The sequence below is a fragment of the Watersipora subatra genome, chromosome 5 (genome assembly GCF_963576615.1).
Source record: "Watersipora subatra chromosome 5, tzWatSuba1.1, whole genome shotgun sequence".
Lineage (NCBI taxonomy): Eukaryota > Metazoa > Bryozoa > Gymnolaemata > Cheilostomatida > Watersiporidae > Watersipora > Watersipora subatra.
The window spans coordinates 18,262,076-18,279,061 of NC_088712.1; the positions used below are offsets into that span (position 1 = coordinate 18,262,076).

Consider the following 16,986-nt stretch of genomic DNA (forward strand, 5'->3'; position numbering starts at 1 on the left):
TTTTTTATTATCATCTTGAATCTCAAAAGACTGAGATTATGCCCCACCCACCGGTGAATAGGAGATGCCAATGAGTGGTACCACACAAAAAAGAAGTAGATTTATGTACAGATATGGACACATTGGATGCATGAACAAGCATTCCATTGGCGCCAATTCAAAGGTTTTACATTCATCTGGTGACTTTTTCGTCCCACAGCAACACAGAAAGAGTTCAGTTGTAGCCCGCAGCTTGACAGCACACCAAACTGAGACACAAAGGAATTTTAATAGCCATGATAGACTACAGCACACTTCATATTACTGTCATTCTCACTGATGTTTAACTTTTGTGACTCTTGCAGACACAGACAATGGCATATTAATCGTAATGTCGTCCTGATATGCAGGTGTGTCACTCACTGCTAAAGATGCCAAATCGCTATCAAAGAAATATAAAAAACCTTAGACATATATTTCCTTCATTGGTAGACTCTTTCGTCATTGGTTGACTCACTCTAATAAATATATATCTACCCTAGAACACTTATGTATTTGCCTCATTTAACTTTCGCGTTTTCGCGAAGTCATCCTCTTGTGAAAATTTCATGAGCGAAACTAAACTGCCATAACGAACGAAAATGCGGAATTAAATAGCTTTGTTTATTGATAGTCCAAGAAACAAATGGCAGCAAGCGATCCAATTGCATTACCGATCTCGGCCACACAATTCTGCCTGCGGTTCATAATTACAAACTAGTCCCAAATTGAAAATTTTTTCCTCCTGGTGAACCGAACCTGAGGAATCTAATTATGTTTGTTCCACTGCATTTATTTTTGCATCACTACATTTTCGCACTCATCATAGCTGCGAAATTAAGTTGCAGCAAAATTTTACTCTGTATGCTACTCACGAAACTAAATACTAGCAAAATATAAGTGTCCTAGGGTAGTTAGTTTTAATCATTAAACAAACTAATATGCATTAGATAATATTTATTCCTGAGACAGTCAATGATCTACAAAAACACTGAACCAATTGATCTAATTGATTTACGTGCATTACGTCAAACTTAGCCTGTCTTGACAAGCTGTTGTTTTTGCATAGTTGTCCCCCCCGTCGAGCGGCGAGCAACAACAGCTTGTCACAAGACGTACTGCACCTGATGCATCAGCTGCACTTATAAGGAGTTGTTCTCTTCTGTCTACGCGGCTCGGCTGCGATGTTATTCCGGTCGCTCCATTGGTAATCATAACGGATTTCACGCAAAAATTTATGTAGAAAAATTAAGATAAGAACGTTTAACTGGCGACCCCTCTCTGCAGTAAACTTTATTAGAATTTGAGAAGTTAGGCAACAACAGCGACTAAACATGTCGTTATTTGTGCGCTCAGTCAATTTTATTTCTATTTTTGTATCAGTCAGTTTTATTTGTTCTTATGGATTTTATTTTGAGTTTATTTTATTCTTAAGTTCTACTAAAGTTTATCACAGAAACTGGTCTTTGGTTATACGTTGTAATCTTGTTTTTTTCTACATAAATTTTTGCGTGAAATCCGTGATTACATGATACTTCATGATTACCAATGAAGCGACCGACATAACATCGCGGCCAAGCCTCGTAGACGGAAGAGAACAACTCCCTATAAGTGCAGCTGATGCATCAGGTGCAGTACGTCTTGTGACAAGCTGTTGTTGCTCGCCGCTCGACGGGGGACAACTACGCAAAAACAACAGCTTGTCAAGACAGGCTACGTCAAACTGCACCCGGCTAACATTTGCTGCAGTTACATGTACAATTTACCGACTCTTTCAGGTCATTGACTCCTACTTTGCAACTGTGTTGTTTTTATTCCATTCAAATTACACCATTGTTCAGAATGTCTGTCTGGTAATCGTTTGCCTGTTACAACGTACCATACAGTTCAAATACTTTTAAATTAGTTATGAAGTGCAAACAAACCAAAAAGTTTGGGGAATACGATAGAATGAAGATGATTATAAAGTCGCGAAATTGTTAACTGTAGACCAAATAAAGACACTCCCAGAGGCGCCCCCAATCAGGGCAGTAAACATTTATTGGTCTGTGTTCACAACAAGGTTTTCGGAATATTCTAGAAAAACCCTTTTGAAGGCTTAGTTGGTTTGCTTTGCTTATAATAAAGAGCTCTGTATATTTTAGGTGTTCAAATTTGATCGGTCATTAACTTTACCTTTGATTTACGTTTCATCGTTGTCTGCGTGTCGTCTGTCACACCATCAATGATGTCAGTGTGAGAAGCACTTTTGCGTCTATAGCTTGATGTGTCTTCCTTTTTGTCATATGGCCAGACGCCTTCAAGGGCCTGGTCCATTTCGTCTAATAATTGGTGCGTTGTTGAACTTACCTACGATAGAGCATGTTTGCTTATAAGTAACTCGTTGGCCCTGATTGGAAGTATTCCTGATTTTCTGTGGTGTTAGTCTACACTAGTTTTATTGAGAGTTGTCCGGAGCAAAAAATCACTGTTTTTTGGAAGTTTAAGGAGACTACAGATTTTCTTTAACACAAGCCGCAAGTGGTTTAATAACTTCTCAGCCTGCACAGACTTAACCTAAAACACTCCTTGAAGAACTTAGCTTTTAGTAGATAAGATGAACTTGCACAAATTTTTAATAGAGTCTTGGAAAGTATCGGTACTTTTCTATAATTTGAGATTGCTTTTAATGTTTGAGGTGATCTGACTGTCAGGATGTTTCAAGATTAAAATCCACAAAACCTGATCGCGGTTAAAATACTTGGAACAAAGTACACGCGTAATCATGTCACTAGTTGCAATTGCTGAAATAGTTGATATCAGCTATTGTGATCAAGTTGCAGCATTACGCGTCTCTATTCTGTCAGTCTCTTTGCAACTGTAGACATCATAATCACACTTTCATTTGATCTGAGGGTGAAAATTGTGACCAGGTTTTCTTGATTTTAATCTTGAAACATCCTGACAGTCAGATCACCTCAAACATCAAAAACAATCGTAATCAATAGAAAAATACCAATACTATCTGATAAAATCTATCAGAATGTTGTGTAAAAAAATCTGTAAGTAGGGTTTTTATTGATAAGGATACTACTATAAATTGACTTCACCAGGAAGGCTATTTGCAGTAATTAATTGAATGAAGAAGCTTCAAGTTAAACTTAGTATTTACAAAGTAGACAACTCCTATAGTCATCATATCATGTCCTTTACTTAGAAATAACCAGCAACGGACTGAAGACAATTTAGTTTAATATTGACCAATGGTAACACTGTCAGGACTCAGTTGAGTCAAAAACCAAACTTTGTTTCTAAAAATCCAGTTCTGAAAGCTTTTCATCTGCCACCCAATAGATTACAGCTAGTGATAAAATCGTAAAGCAACCTAAATCAAAATATTTGTACACAATCTTTGTAGTTTATTATACTTTATAGAAATAGTGGAAACAGTTTATAGCAGACCCTCAAGAAGTACCCTTAGATAAAAAGTTGATCTGAAGATCCCATTTTTGCTAGTATTGTACTTGACAGTCATTAACTAGTTCCGGATGGTAGATCACATGGTTGCCAGGCAACAACAATACAATCAGATAAAAGATGGTGGTCTGCGTAAGAATGCTACAAAAATTCCCTTCCTAAGGTTTTAGATCTAAGATCGAGCAGATTAAGTTACATTAGACTTTTTGCAAACCAAAGAGGTCATGAGACAATATAGCTGCTGTAGTTCTTTACCCAAGTGTCTAAAAACTCTTTAGGTAGTTTTCCATCTAACTCATGATCTTCCTCGTCTTCTCCTCCTTGGCTATGACAATCTGTGGTAGATACCGCTTCAAACTCTGGAGCGGCAACATCTGTCTTGCTCTTTCCTGAAGACCACACAAGCAGTGCACATTTAACTAACAACATACTTTCAGTATGAATAACTGTGTGGTATGAGAAACAGATTTAGAAGCTGTGTATTGGAAGGGTTTAACATGCTGGTTCATAACCACCACACACCGGACCTTTATTAATATTGTTGAGACCAATAAATGACACAGTCACTAAACATAAAGTGGTTTGCAGCAACAACACACAGACTGTAAAACTAACAGTAATTTTTATTTAAAGGACGTTTAAAAATTTGGAGTTGCAAAGATATATTTGACCAAAAATGTACTATACTGGATCAACCACATTTTAGATATGTATTTGATTAAGTTTTTATCTAAATTCCTGGTAATACTTTGAATATCACAATTTAAAAGTTTAACAGTTTAAAATTTAATAACAATTCCCTTAGATTAAATACGAGTAAAATGAGTTTCAACACTTTGTACTTTGACATAATTTGGCTTGAAGGCTCAGGACAGTTAATACCCTAAGTCAACTCTGTAAGAACCCAACTTGATGGTTGGTGCAAATTCAATCACATACCTACCATGAGTCTATTTGCACTGCGTGCTTGTTTAAAAGGCATCGCTTTGACTAATTATATTATCATCAAACAGTTTATAGCTCCTAAAAATTGCTACACTCAATAAACATTTTATCCCAACAAGCTGATACTTATAAGATATTTTTATAAAGATTTATAAAAATTGTTTTGACCTATAGACAAGCACAGAAATATTACTAAAGGATAGCAAGTACAAAGTACTAGAAACAACAGACTGGCATCCATGATTCGTCATTTTGGCTGTGAGAACTTTGTGGTGATACCCTGTGTTTAATACAGGCACCCACATTGCCATCTTGTTATGGATTTATACTGCAAATATTACCATAATGGTTTCTATTACCTTAGCCTGAATGGTTGGCTGATTAACATCAAGGCTAATTTAAAAGCACTAATAAAATTAGGCAGACCCAACCATTAAAATCTTTTAATTAACCAAGCTGTAGTTCTTAGCAATATGAAATCAAAACTGCAGCTATGGTTAGCTTATATATCTTGATTGTTTTCAGTGAAAAAAGAAGGTTATGCTTGATCATTCGAACAAAATCATGCACAGCATTTCTTCTCACACCATAGCATACAATTTCAACATATTTAAAGAATGCATGCTTAAATCGTCTTACAGAAAATTCAACCTTCCGTGATCAAAGCTCCAGACAGCATGATGAATGAGGTAATTGTGGTGGCGTTGTCTCGCTGAACTAATGTGGTTACATGATTTTACTCAGTCGTATATAACTAATATACTTCTTTAGAATTTATTGGTCATAAAAGCAAGCCGTATTTGCTGGTTTCGTCATTGTCAACCGTAATCCAATGTTGAGCATGGTACTAGGCTGGTACGGCCTTACCGGGTGACATTCTCTTCTTCTGTACCATAAATTTTTAAACTAATAGCAAAACTCTTAATCCCTTATGACATTACTATGGTACACATCGTTTGAGCAAACACTCGGTGTTTGTAGCTTTGATCAATGTAGGTTAGTAGACAACTAGAGCTGTAAGATAGATTCAGCTATGAAATCAGAGACCAACACTATACTTCAAGACGTGAATGCAGATGATATGTGAATGTAAATACATATACATTTATATGATAAATTTCATGTTCACAAGCACTCAAAAACTTGTTTGCTTCATGTAAAATTTATGTGACAGAAACGGAAAGTTTTCACTCTTTTAAAAAGCAATTACAAGTTCTGAAAGGACTTGATTGTGAAAGGAAAAGATTGTGGTTTTGATTTGCTACAGAAAGTTGAGAACAAACACTTGAACAATGCAAAATATTGGCCGGACTATTTATTGAATTCTTTATGCCAACAACCTGTTACTTAACAAATCTAGCAGCTAAAGAAGAAAAAGAAGATTCTCAGGTTGGTTCTGCGAGCTTAATTTTATTACATAGCCATTATGCTCGAACAACATTACATTGTATAATGTCCACTTTTTTTTTACAAAACTAACCACTTTCTAGCCACATTTTTGGCTAATCAAATTAGAGTTTTAAAGAAAGAGTTTGCTTGTCTTTATACCATATTCTATTTTGTAATTTTTTCTATATTTTATAATGAAGTCCTATTTTACCACGATCTCTTGATAATGGTCAAAGAATATGACTGAAGAATCTTGTTTGACCAAGGAACCAACTTTTCATTAGTTTTGATGTCACTTTGTTATTAATATTGGGCCATCAGAATTTTAAGTATTAGCAGAAAACAAGATACAGAGATTCTTTGGGCTACAAGGACAAAAATTCAACTTGTTTTGAGGCAATAAACGCCCCATAAGAATATCTAAAATAATATTTAACCTAGTTTCACCTAAGCATTGCTTATGATGTAAGCGATGCAAACAATTGTGAACTCACAAGTGTTCAGCACCCAGGAGATAAATATATTCCTTTGTGCTTGCGATGGAGGAAGACAGCATCAATATATCACTCAGTTTCAGAGATACACCGTTCTGGTTGTGCTTGCCGGTTCTCACTCTGTTGCCTGTTTAAGCTTTTTTACCAGTCTTTTGACCTTCATTATAGCTCCAAAGTTCAAGACTAATTCTTCTAATGGTAACGCATCAAAGAAAAGGACAAACACCATCATGGAGGTGAAAATAGTTATTAATAGGTGTATGGAGTAATCTATTCAAAATATTTTGACTTACACTGGAATTTAGGCTAAACCACATCTTAAGAATGGATTAACGTCATAAGTAAAGGACTTCTTATGCATTTCTATCTACTAATACTGTTTTTGTTTTTTGTATTGATTAGCTCCATGAATTTGTAACGAAGCGTCATATTACCTTTACTTCAAGATATCATCAATTATTTGATCTGTGTTATTAGCTTCATTGTCAACATTCTTCTAGACTTGTCACCATAAGTAGACAACAAAATATACTTGTATCTATTTTTGCTGTTTTCTATTGCTTTTATATTAGTTGGCTCTATGAATTTATAACAAAGTCTCATTTTACTTCTATTTCAAGGTATCATTGATTGTTTAATCAATTAAAGAAACACTATTGTTTTCTCACTTCTCACCACAAGCAGGCAACGAGATGTGCTTTTATCCACCAAAATATTGTTTTAGTTACTACTAGTTTAGCTTCATTCGCGCAGAAACTTTTCTTGTTTTACTGGTTTTGCGTATCCTGTTTTATAGCAGTATACAGCAGGAGACGTGAGAACAAGCTATTCCCATGACTAGCACTAAGGTACTCTTAGCAGAGTCTTTATTCTATGTTATTCATGTTCATGGGTGTCACCGTGGCACGCCATCTAATCCATCAAACATTGCTATCATTGCTAGACATTTATCGGCTGGATATTTACCTAGCTGCAAAAACTGCGACCTCCATGTGAATCTCAAGCAAATGAGAGTTGCTTAGAGCCTGACACGCTTGATTCTATCTAGAGATGGTGCTATCTAATTACATCATCAGATTTGGTAGCAAACCTTTTAACAGCAAATGATCCAACCTTCAAAACTGTGAGCTCTTCTCTGCTATTCCCTTCCTACTTACTAATGAAGAGCAGCTTTGGTTTTCAAAAGCAGCAGTAAAAACTTTTTTGTAGTTTTTAAGATGTGTCACACAGTGTTAATAAGAATAAATTTTGATTGTAATAGTTTATATAGATGCAGATAGATATGAACTTAATTATTACTGGTTAATGATGGTCAAATTAAATTAGACTGTGAGACAAAAAAATTCCTAAAAATAAAATGAAATAAAGAATAGTAAAATTTTGGGTATTAGAAAAAAAGCTCTTCTTTGCATAATGTAGTTTTATGATGTGAATAGGCAAGGTGTTCATGTTTGGTATAAGGTGTAGTGGTTTTTCTGGAAAAGTTACAATTTAATGAATAGTCAGGCAGATTGAAGATTTGATCTGAGTATTTTAGACAGTAAATATCTAATATCAATAGTTAACTTATCAGCATCAAAGGCTTCTAGATGCTGATCATAAGTGTTCATAGCAGGTAGAATACAGTTCATGCTATGTAGTCAGCACATCGGTATGCTTATGTGCTGACTACTTAAGTACGCTTATGGCTTGTTGTTGGATATATTACTTTAAATAAATGATAGCTTTTTGCTTGATCTAAGAAAATACTCTAGACAGTATTTAAACTCAGCTTTATCTTATGGATTCCTTGAACAGGCAATGGAAGTCAATATACTTATTATGGCTCCAAATTAGGTATAGGATGAGATGACAAAGCAATTTGAACATTGATCGTCTACATCTCTGCCGGTATGAGATATTCGGAAAACGTAATGGATCCGCCGGAATTATTAACCAACCATAAAAATGATTTATGGCTTATATATATATATTACTTTATTAGCAATAATTTCATTTCAAACAGAATTGTTTTTGCAAACTATGCCATAGAACAAACATTAAAGAAAAAACGAGAAACAGTTAGCCATTAAAACTAAAAAAATGGTTTGACATATAATTTTTCAAATACCTTCCTCTGCTAAGATAATGGATATTAGGTAGAAGATTGTTAAAGCAGCTAGCAATAGTATTTTAAAACTCATTTGAAAATGTGACAGTTTCTAGTGACTGCTTTTTTCTTCAAAGAATAAAAAAGCTGCCACATTATTTTAAACTCTAAAGAGTATCTTTACCTTGTCCACCATGACTAACTATCACAGCAAGTATTCAGCTCTGTCTAGTTATCTGACTCGTACTATATGCTCAGGTCTGTCTGGTTATGTGATCCGTACTATATGCTCAGCTCTGTCTAGTTATGTGATCCGTACTATATGCTCAGGTCTGTCTGGTTATGTGATCCGTACTATATGCTCAGGTCTGTCTGGTTATGTGATCCGTACTATATGCTCAGATCTGTCTGGTTATGTGACCAGCCCTATATGCTCAGGTCTGTCTGGTTATGTGACCCGTACTATATGCTCAGGTCTGTCTGGTTATGTGATCCGTAATATATGCTCAGGTCTGTCTGGTTACCATATAAATTTCTGGCAATCAGATCTAAAGTTTCAGCCCTTAACCATTAAAGTTAAGGTATTTGGACATAAATTCTGGAAGTTTTATTATAGAATTATAGAAGTGATTGTCTGCTCGAAATGAGAGCCTGGGGAATGTTGACAGTAGACATATAGTATTTTACCTTTGATCAAGAAAATTTTTTTGCTGTCTTTGCTATTGCAGTATCTGTCTGTCTGTCTATCTGTCCATCTGTCTAAAGGGTTAGTTAGAGAATGAGCTAAAAGATCGCTTTTAATGGGACCCGAAATCACATTTTTCAGCTTAGTAGACCAACACCCTAACAGTTCCACCAACCAACCATCCTCCAGCATTTCAGAACATTTGTGCAGATCTTCTGAGCTTTAGCAGCACATGATAATCACTCTGGGCAGGCTAGACTGTCAGAATACTAGTAGATCATAACAATTGTTTCCTAGTTATCCAAGATTAGAACCTTTCGTAAAGTGAAGCTAATCAGTCTTTTAACACGCAACCGAAATGAGTCTCCTGCAAGAAGCGGTATTACGGTGCTTACAATGTCTGGTGATCAAGGAAGTTAAGGGGCATGCGAACTATCTCAAAGTATTTTAGAGGATAATCTTCTGATAATGCATCATTAACATAGATTATACACATGCTCCTTCCATTCTACATAAGAGACGAAAGTAACTATTTATCTGTTTACAGAAACAAAATCGGGCTTATGACGCCGATTCGAAAGAATGTGACTAGTCATTACTAATCTTATTTAGGAAAAAACCAACATCTCACTTAAGTATCGTAGTCTTTCAAAGTTAAGTCATGTCTAGGTTTGAGTTTATATTAATTTTGTAATCAGTCAGTAATTTGTCAGTACTAACTGTGTCAGACATAAACTGATAATCAGAGGTTTTTGCCAACTTTATAATAGGCTGTTACTTAGCAGCTTAATGTAAAAAATGATCCATCTCTTTTTTTTAAATGATTCAACTGATTTAAAACTTGCAGTCATAATTACAACAACATCAGCTTTGTCCTAAATGCTTTAAATCTTCATTATTTTGATATTCATGTTTTCAAATAATTAAACATTATAGCAAATTGGCTTTTTTGACAAAATTAAAAAATTTTGCGCCATTCAACAGTTGACTAAAACCACCAGCTAATTGTAAGACAAAATCTAATCAATGTATCTATGGTTCTAGACTGAGATCGTTCAAAAGCACAATTATCAAACTAGTTTGGGCGGCAGTAGAGCTGTTCAAACTCCCTGGTTAGAAAAATTTTTTTTACCAGACTAAAAAACAAAATACTAAAACTTAACCATCATGGCATATAAACAACCTTTTGAACATTTACTTGCTACTTTTAGTGAACAAAGGCTTTTTAGAATTATACTATTCTGCATTTCACTCTAATAGTTCTAATGCAATGAGTTTGCGCTAACAAGGCAATGTTTATCAAATTTACTGACGCAAGTCAAAGAAAAACCTTGGTCGATCATTTAGAGAGGCATTATTATAGAGATAAAACTTAACCCACTTATGCTTAGTTATTCTTTAGTTTGCAAAGTTTCCGCTTAGCTTCTCTTCTTAGTAACTAGTTTTGAAGCAAAGTATTCTCTTCGGTTTAGTTTTTAGCTTCTTTTCTTAGTTTCACTTTTGCTTAGTTTCACTTTTGTTTAGTTTCACTTTTGCTTAGTTTCACTTTTGTTTAGTTTCACTTTTGCTTAGTTTCACTTTTGCTTAGTTTCATTTTAACCTGGTTTTGATTTTTTTGTAGTTTATTTTTAGTTTCACTTTTGCTTAGTATTGTTTGAGTAATTATCTTAAAAGTACAGAGTAGAGTCACTCAAAAATTCTCGTTGTACTCTTTGGTGTATGTTCGGTATTGTGGCTTGTATTGTGTGAAATTATTAAATCTAAAGTTTTAAATTGTCAAATTATCTAAAAATATCTGTAAAATATAAAAATTTCAACTTCCTAGAATTGCTATGATTTCTTGATTATTCATAATACACTAATAACCACGTGTTATTTAATAAGGAGTTGTCATGGTTTGTTTGGGCTGAGACCCCAATTACTTAAATAACAGTAGTTATTTATCATTAAAATTGTTCTAGCACACAATTGTTGCATCATATGAAGCAGGCCTTGAAGTAATTAACTCAACATATGTAAAGGTCTATTAAAAAGTAATGATTAGCCTAAAAACAAAGAAAGGAAATTGGTTTATTTAGCTTCTGGATCATACTAATTAACCAATGCTAAAGCTCCTTCCGGTGAGGTGACTTGAAAGATATTAGCTTAACCTAATTAGCAGTTTACACTTTTGATTCTATAATTAATTTTTTTGTGTAAATTTACAAGCTAAACCATTATATTAATGTGATTTATATGCTACCAAAAGTGGAATTTGATGAGAAGTAGCCGAGCCCTTGTTATAACATATAAAGCAATGAACTCATTATTCTAGAAGTTGTAGTGTTTTTTGATATGACCAGTTTCAGTTCGAACCTGATGTGTTTTGTCAGCACTTGTCAACATGCAGGGAACAGCGAATAACAAACCGGGTTGCTTCCAAGAACTTGTTAATGTTTAGAATGCGAGGTGGTGAACTAGATGTATATTTCAAGAGCATTAGAAATTAGAAATTTACATCTTATTTGCAAACAAAGCCTAGTAGACTGAGCGCTCTCAGTGAGATTTAGTCAGGTCTAGCTTGAGATTAAGTTTCAACAAAATCAAGAGTTACATCAAATAACAAATCATTATTCCCTCCTGTAATCTCGTTCATCTGAGATCTTGTAAAGGAAGATCTTGTAAAAAATTGAATTGCAGAATATGTTTCATTAAAAAAATTGATTTACGAGTAGAAAGCATGCGCAGTATGTGCTTAAAGTATGGGACCAGATGTTTAAAACATGTGATATGCATTATTACAGCATTTAATACCCATGTTTAAAATGTGTAATATGAATGTTTACAGCATTTGATACACATGTTTACAACATGTGATATACATGTTTGAGACATGTTATATGCATGTGATGTGCATGTTTACAACATGCGATACACATTTTTCTTATTGCATGTGATAAAAATATTTGCAGCGTGTGAAGCATTATATTCATAGAACATGATACACATGTTTATAGTATGGGATACACATGTTCACATCATGTGATACACATGCTTTTGGCATGTAATACTCATGTTTGCTGCATGTGATACATACATTTTAAGCAAGTGGCATGCATGTTTAAAGCATGTGATATTTAGCCTTGAAATTATGTGCTTGCTTTATTTATAAAACATTTATAACAGTTGAACACACAGAGTTAAAACTAGTAAAGACATACTTAAAAATACCCAATGTGTATGGGTATAATCTGACTATTTTTACAGAAATCAGTTTTATTATAATGCTTGCAATATAAACTGTTTACTTATATTGCTAGTACTTTTATTTTTGAATTTTTTTATACTATTTTAGAGCAAATGAACTTTTAGTATAGACATAGTATATTGTAATATGAACTTTTGATGTTTTTTTGATCTAAATAACATAATTGCACTTGATCAGCAAGCAGATCACAACACAGCAGACATAAATATCAAACACTTTCAGTACCAGTAAATTATTTACTGTTCAACGTTCGTGTCGGGCACAGCATAAACACATCTAGGTTTGCCAGTGCAAATCACTAGATACATTTTTGTGCTTCTCAGCCTCAAGTCAGCAAGCAGATTTTAAAATGTCATTTTGAGTACATTTCTTAAGTCTGGTTCCCATTATACGCCGCAGGCATCGAAGCAGCAATAAAATGGGAACACATCTGCCAAGTACCGCTGGTAGTTGCCGGCGGTCAATGCAAGAGTTTAGCGGTGTTCAACTTTTGCTGAAAGCCGCAGACAAAACCTTCCCAAAATGCACTGAACAAGTAAAGGCCGGCGTTTTCGAAATGGCATGGCAAGCGAAAATTTTTATGCGATTATTTGCAATGCAGCGTTATGTGAACAGAAGCCGCCGAGCCTAGCGCCGCAAGTGGTTTGCTGCACGAAATTACTGCCGGGGTCTCGCATTCGATATGCAAACCAGGCTTTACTGCTAATAATTTCATTTTTGACTCTATATAATGACTATTACTGCTTTTGCAGTCTAGAAAGCTGAGTGAGATAGTCAGGTGTGTCAATAAAGCTTGGAGAATAATTGTATGCATAACTATTCTAAAACACTGTAAGGCAGACGATTAACCCAAGTGTCTGAGTGTAGGACTGCTAAGTCAAATGCTGTACAGCCATTATTTTTTATGGCTGTCTGTCAGGAATCGACAATGACTTGCATCTTAGCGATGCTTGCTTGGGCCAAGCAGTATGGTAGAGGTGACCCTGTTCTCAGTGCTTGCCACTTACGGAACTGTCAGATTAACCTGAAGGTATGCCAGTGCAACATGTCCAGTCTGACAAAGCCAGGTAGCCATTTCACTTGCACAGTATGCAAAGGACAGAGGTGGATTTTTAACGTGCCCATGTTGTCAGTGTGATACACGGAGCCTCCAAGTTATGGTCTAGATTCGGAAGAACCAACAATTTAGCGTTGAAAGCTTGCTGAAAGCTTTTTGTCGGATCAGCATTACTGACAAAAATGGTCTCTCCATTAATCAGGACTCGAACCACCAACCCAATGGTTGGGGGTGCGAGTCCTGCGGTTGCCAGTCAAAAGCGCTAGCACTAGCCCACCCTGACACTCCGGCAAACCTGTTATACAAATCAATATTTTACACCCGTGGCCCCAGGCAGACGGAGAGACTAGCTCAATTCCTATTGTTGTGAAAATTTTGCGTGAGAAAAAATCCTTATTAAGACGCAACTAAATGGAACAATTAAGTTCTTTGGGATATTCACATCGCATTTAAATTGTTTGAAGATTCTCCAGACATCTTTGCGCTAAGAAAAATATGTTTTAAATTATGAAAAAGCATTTAGCAAAGTCATAACGGAGATCTAAGCGTAGCTTAGCTTCTGTGCTATTCAGGATATATATAAGAGAATCTTACTGCATTCAGTACGAGCCTGCAATTAGCTGGTAATTCAATGACTTCTTTAAGTGCATATGGGCGTCTTTGCGCAATGGAATGAGCCTTAAGCCTTTTCATATGCTCATTGCCTTAGTATAGTTCTAAACTTTGGTAAGAAAAAATTAAAAGCACCATGCTTTAATTCTAATGAATTCATTGTGTGGCGCGGCTGTGGTAAGAGACTGAGGTATGCAAGAAACCTCTTAGAGGAACTCCCTTTAGAACTCTATAAAACCAAATAAGGCTACAGCAACAAATACATGAATTTTCTGCCGAATTATTTCCAAAAAAAATAAAAGCTAAGTGGATGGTTTTCTTTGACAATTACAGACTTGGGTCTGGCAATGTTGAATTAAGTTTAGTTAGGCAATTTAAGTTTGGATGTCATTCCTGTCACAACCAACAGCTTTTTTGAGCAGTGAACCTTCAACCTGTTGTTTGTAGGTCTGGCGTCCTCTAGGCCTAAACCTTTAGGCCGTGGCTGCCCTCAATTAACCAGCAAACTATTCAGATTGGTAAATCATTCTTTGATTTTTCCAACATTTCCATCATTCTTCTTAGACAAGCTTGACTCAGCAAACTTATAGGGTAAATGTCGTTAAATCAGTATATTAATCTTATATAACCACACGGCTGGATAGTATTTAATACTTAGTATAATATTCTCTGCAAATTTAAAACTTTCGGCTGATTTAGCATTTAAGTATTTGGTTGGCCATAGCCACATATAATTTTTTCCAAGAAAAGTTGCCATTGAAAAGCTTTTTGCAAAGCAAAAACACTCACCATCAACTTTACCATCATTTTTCAAGCACACATCCTATAGTACACGATGCTGACATCTATTTTAGCAAACCTGGCATAACTGTTTAAGAGAAAATAGTTTCTAGAGATGTTGACAGGTCACATATGACTGAAATACACCTGTTTCCAGAATGACAACTGAGCGTTAGGCAGCAGAGATATTCTAAATATAGCTCATTTTAGCTCACTATGCTACTTATTTAAAAGTTGGCAGATGCACTCTTGTTTTGACATCTCATCATCCCGTATCACAGTTGCAGCAGCTACTAGATGGTCCTACTACTGCTAGCGTTTTATACTTAGCAACTAACATATTGGCCATTTATTGAAACCAGGTTTGCTCAAAGTACATGTATGTTGATGGCTGATAATATACAGATGTGGCAGCAGCTAACTTGGTACTTTTACATGTATTGTGTGCTAGCATCCTATAAGTCTAGTGTGATGTGAGAGATAGTCAGGTAATCTGATAAAGTAAAGAGAAAAACTATATCCCCCATTATTCTAGAAAGTTGGATGGTGGTTGTTTGGTGCGAGTGTTAAAGTGTCAGGCTACTAAACTGAAAGTCTCGAGTTTGAATATCATTCAAATGATGCAGTCTTCTTTCTCCACCTTGAACAGTGTCTTTGGACAGATGAATGAACACAGCTCTTCTTATACTAAAGATAATGGTGGTTGACCATGACTTTAGCTAGATCAATTCACAATGAGGTTAATATAGACATCACTGTACTTCACACCAGTTTTTATTACAGTAAACATTGTGGCACAGTCATGAAGATGATGATTGGGTCAAATTCTTTGAGCTGTTTACTGTTGGTTCTAGAAAGATTGCTATTGATGCTGAAAATATCATTCTACTAAATACTTGTTACACAATTTATAGATATGATGGCTTTAGATGGATATTCTAACTTTATATTCCATTAAAGGAAGTTTCCTGTGTTGAAACGAACATGGAATGAGTAATTTTGGATAATACTGAACTCTGATACTACTGCATCTCTTCGGACAACCGCAAACACCAATACAAACTAAAAGGACACAAGCAGCTCTAGTTTGAGCATTATAGTTTGACAGATGCTCAGCGAATTTAAACATTTGAGTTAATCTATTAACATTTGAGTTAATCAGTTAACAGTTAAGTTAATATGTTAACATTTGAGCTAATCCATTAACACTTGATTTAGTTCACTAATATTGGAGTCAATCTGCTAACATTTGAGTTAATATGTCAAAATTTGAGTTAAACTTAACAGTTAAGCTAAGCTGTTAACATGTCAGTCAATCTGTTTGATGTACTCTCATCTTCATGAGTTTGGAACTTACCTTTTAGGAAGAGTCTGTTGAGTCTACTAAAATTATCTGTATGTTTGTTACTTACCTTTTCGCAACAAGGTCTTGAAGAACTTTTTAGATGCAGGCATCTTTTTTGGAGATTTCTCAAAACTTCGGTCAACACTTTTGCTCCTCAAGGTTCTTTGCTGAAAAGCAGGAAGGGGCTCCTCTACACTCTCTGGTAAAAACAAAATGCTTTTTATTGATAGACCTGGTTTTGTTGTTTTATCGAAGTACCAAAATTTTTAAACACACAAAATTTCTAGTGTGTTCGGCAGAGCATTCTTTGAAAGGATGCTGATAGTACTGGTACTTCAGAAGACCTTTTGTTTTGCCTTGAGTCTTTTTCAGCCTTTATATAAATAACATCAGTGCCAACAGCTAACATGTTGGACGACAAAATGAGAAATTGTTTTCAAGGTGAAAAGTTTCAAGATAGTAATTAAACTTCGACCCTTCAAAAAACTAAGGGTTGCCTCGGTGCTAAATAATGCCAGAAGAGTTTTACACATTGCCTAAATGCTAAGGGCATTTCTCTCTTGAAAATATTCAGGTTTTGTTACTCCATTTTTCATGTACCAAATTTGTTGTATAAGCCTACATTATTTTGCTCAGCTTTAAAATACTTCAATTATTGAATATTATATTAAGTTGCATTTTTATGTTACACAAATGTAAGATTTGTTGTCAAAGAAACCCTTTTTTAGCCATCTACACTTACTACTTTCTGAGCTATCTAAAAAGAGAGAGAAGATGAGCTTTATTGATCTGAAACAAACCACTGACCATCTTTTTGTTCTAGAACATTCTCAAGTACTCAGACAATGGTTGTTACAATTTAATGTGGA

The 16,986-nt window shown here is 35.1% G+C and overlaps 1 protein-coding gene across 5 annotated transcripts in view; it reads right to left on the bottom strand.

Moving 5' to 3' along the window:
• Positions 1-16,986, bottom strand: part of LOC137396226 (serine-rich adhesin for platelets-like) — an 89,017-nt gene that overhangs the window by 13,105 nt on the left and 58,926 nt on the right. For 3 of the 5 annotated variants that reach the window (XM_068082408.1, XM_068082406.1, XM_068082409.1), the window contains 3 exons: positions 16,185-16,316; positions 3,730-3,863; positions 2,194-2,367 (listed from right to left, as the gene is read on the bottom strand). In XM_068082408.1, coding sequence (XP_067938509.1) covers positions 2,194-2,367; positions 3,730-3,863; positions 16,185-16,316 — 440 coding nt within the window. Of the gene's footprint in view, positions 1-2,193; positions 2,368-3,729; positions 3,864-6,302; positions 6,322-9,078; positions 9,122-16,184; positions 16,317-16,986 lie in introns of those variants that run through there. The other 2 variants (XM_068082411.1, XM_068082410.1) reach the window with 2 other exon arrangements.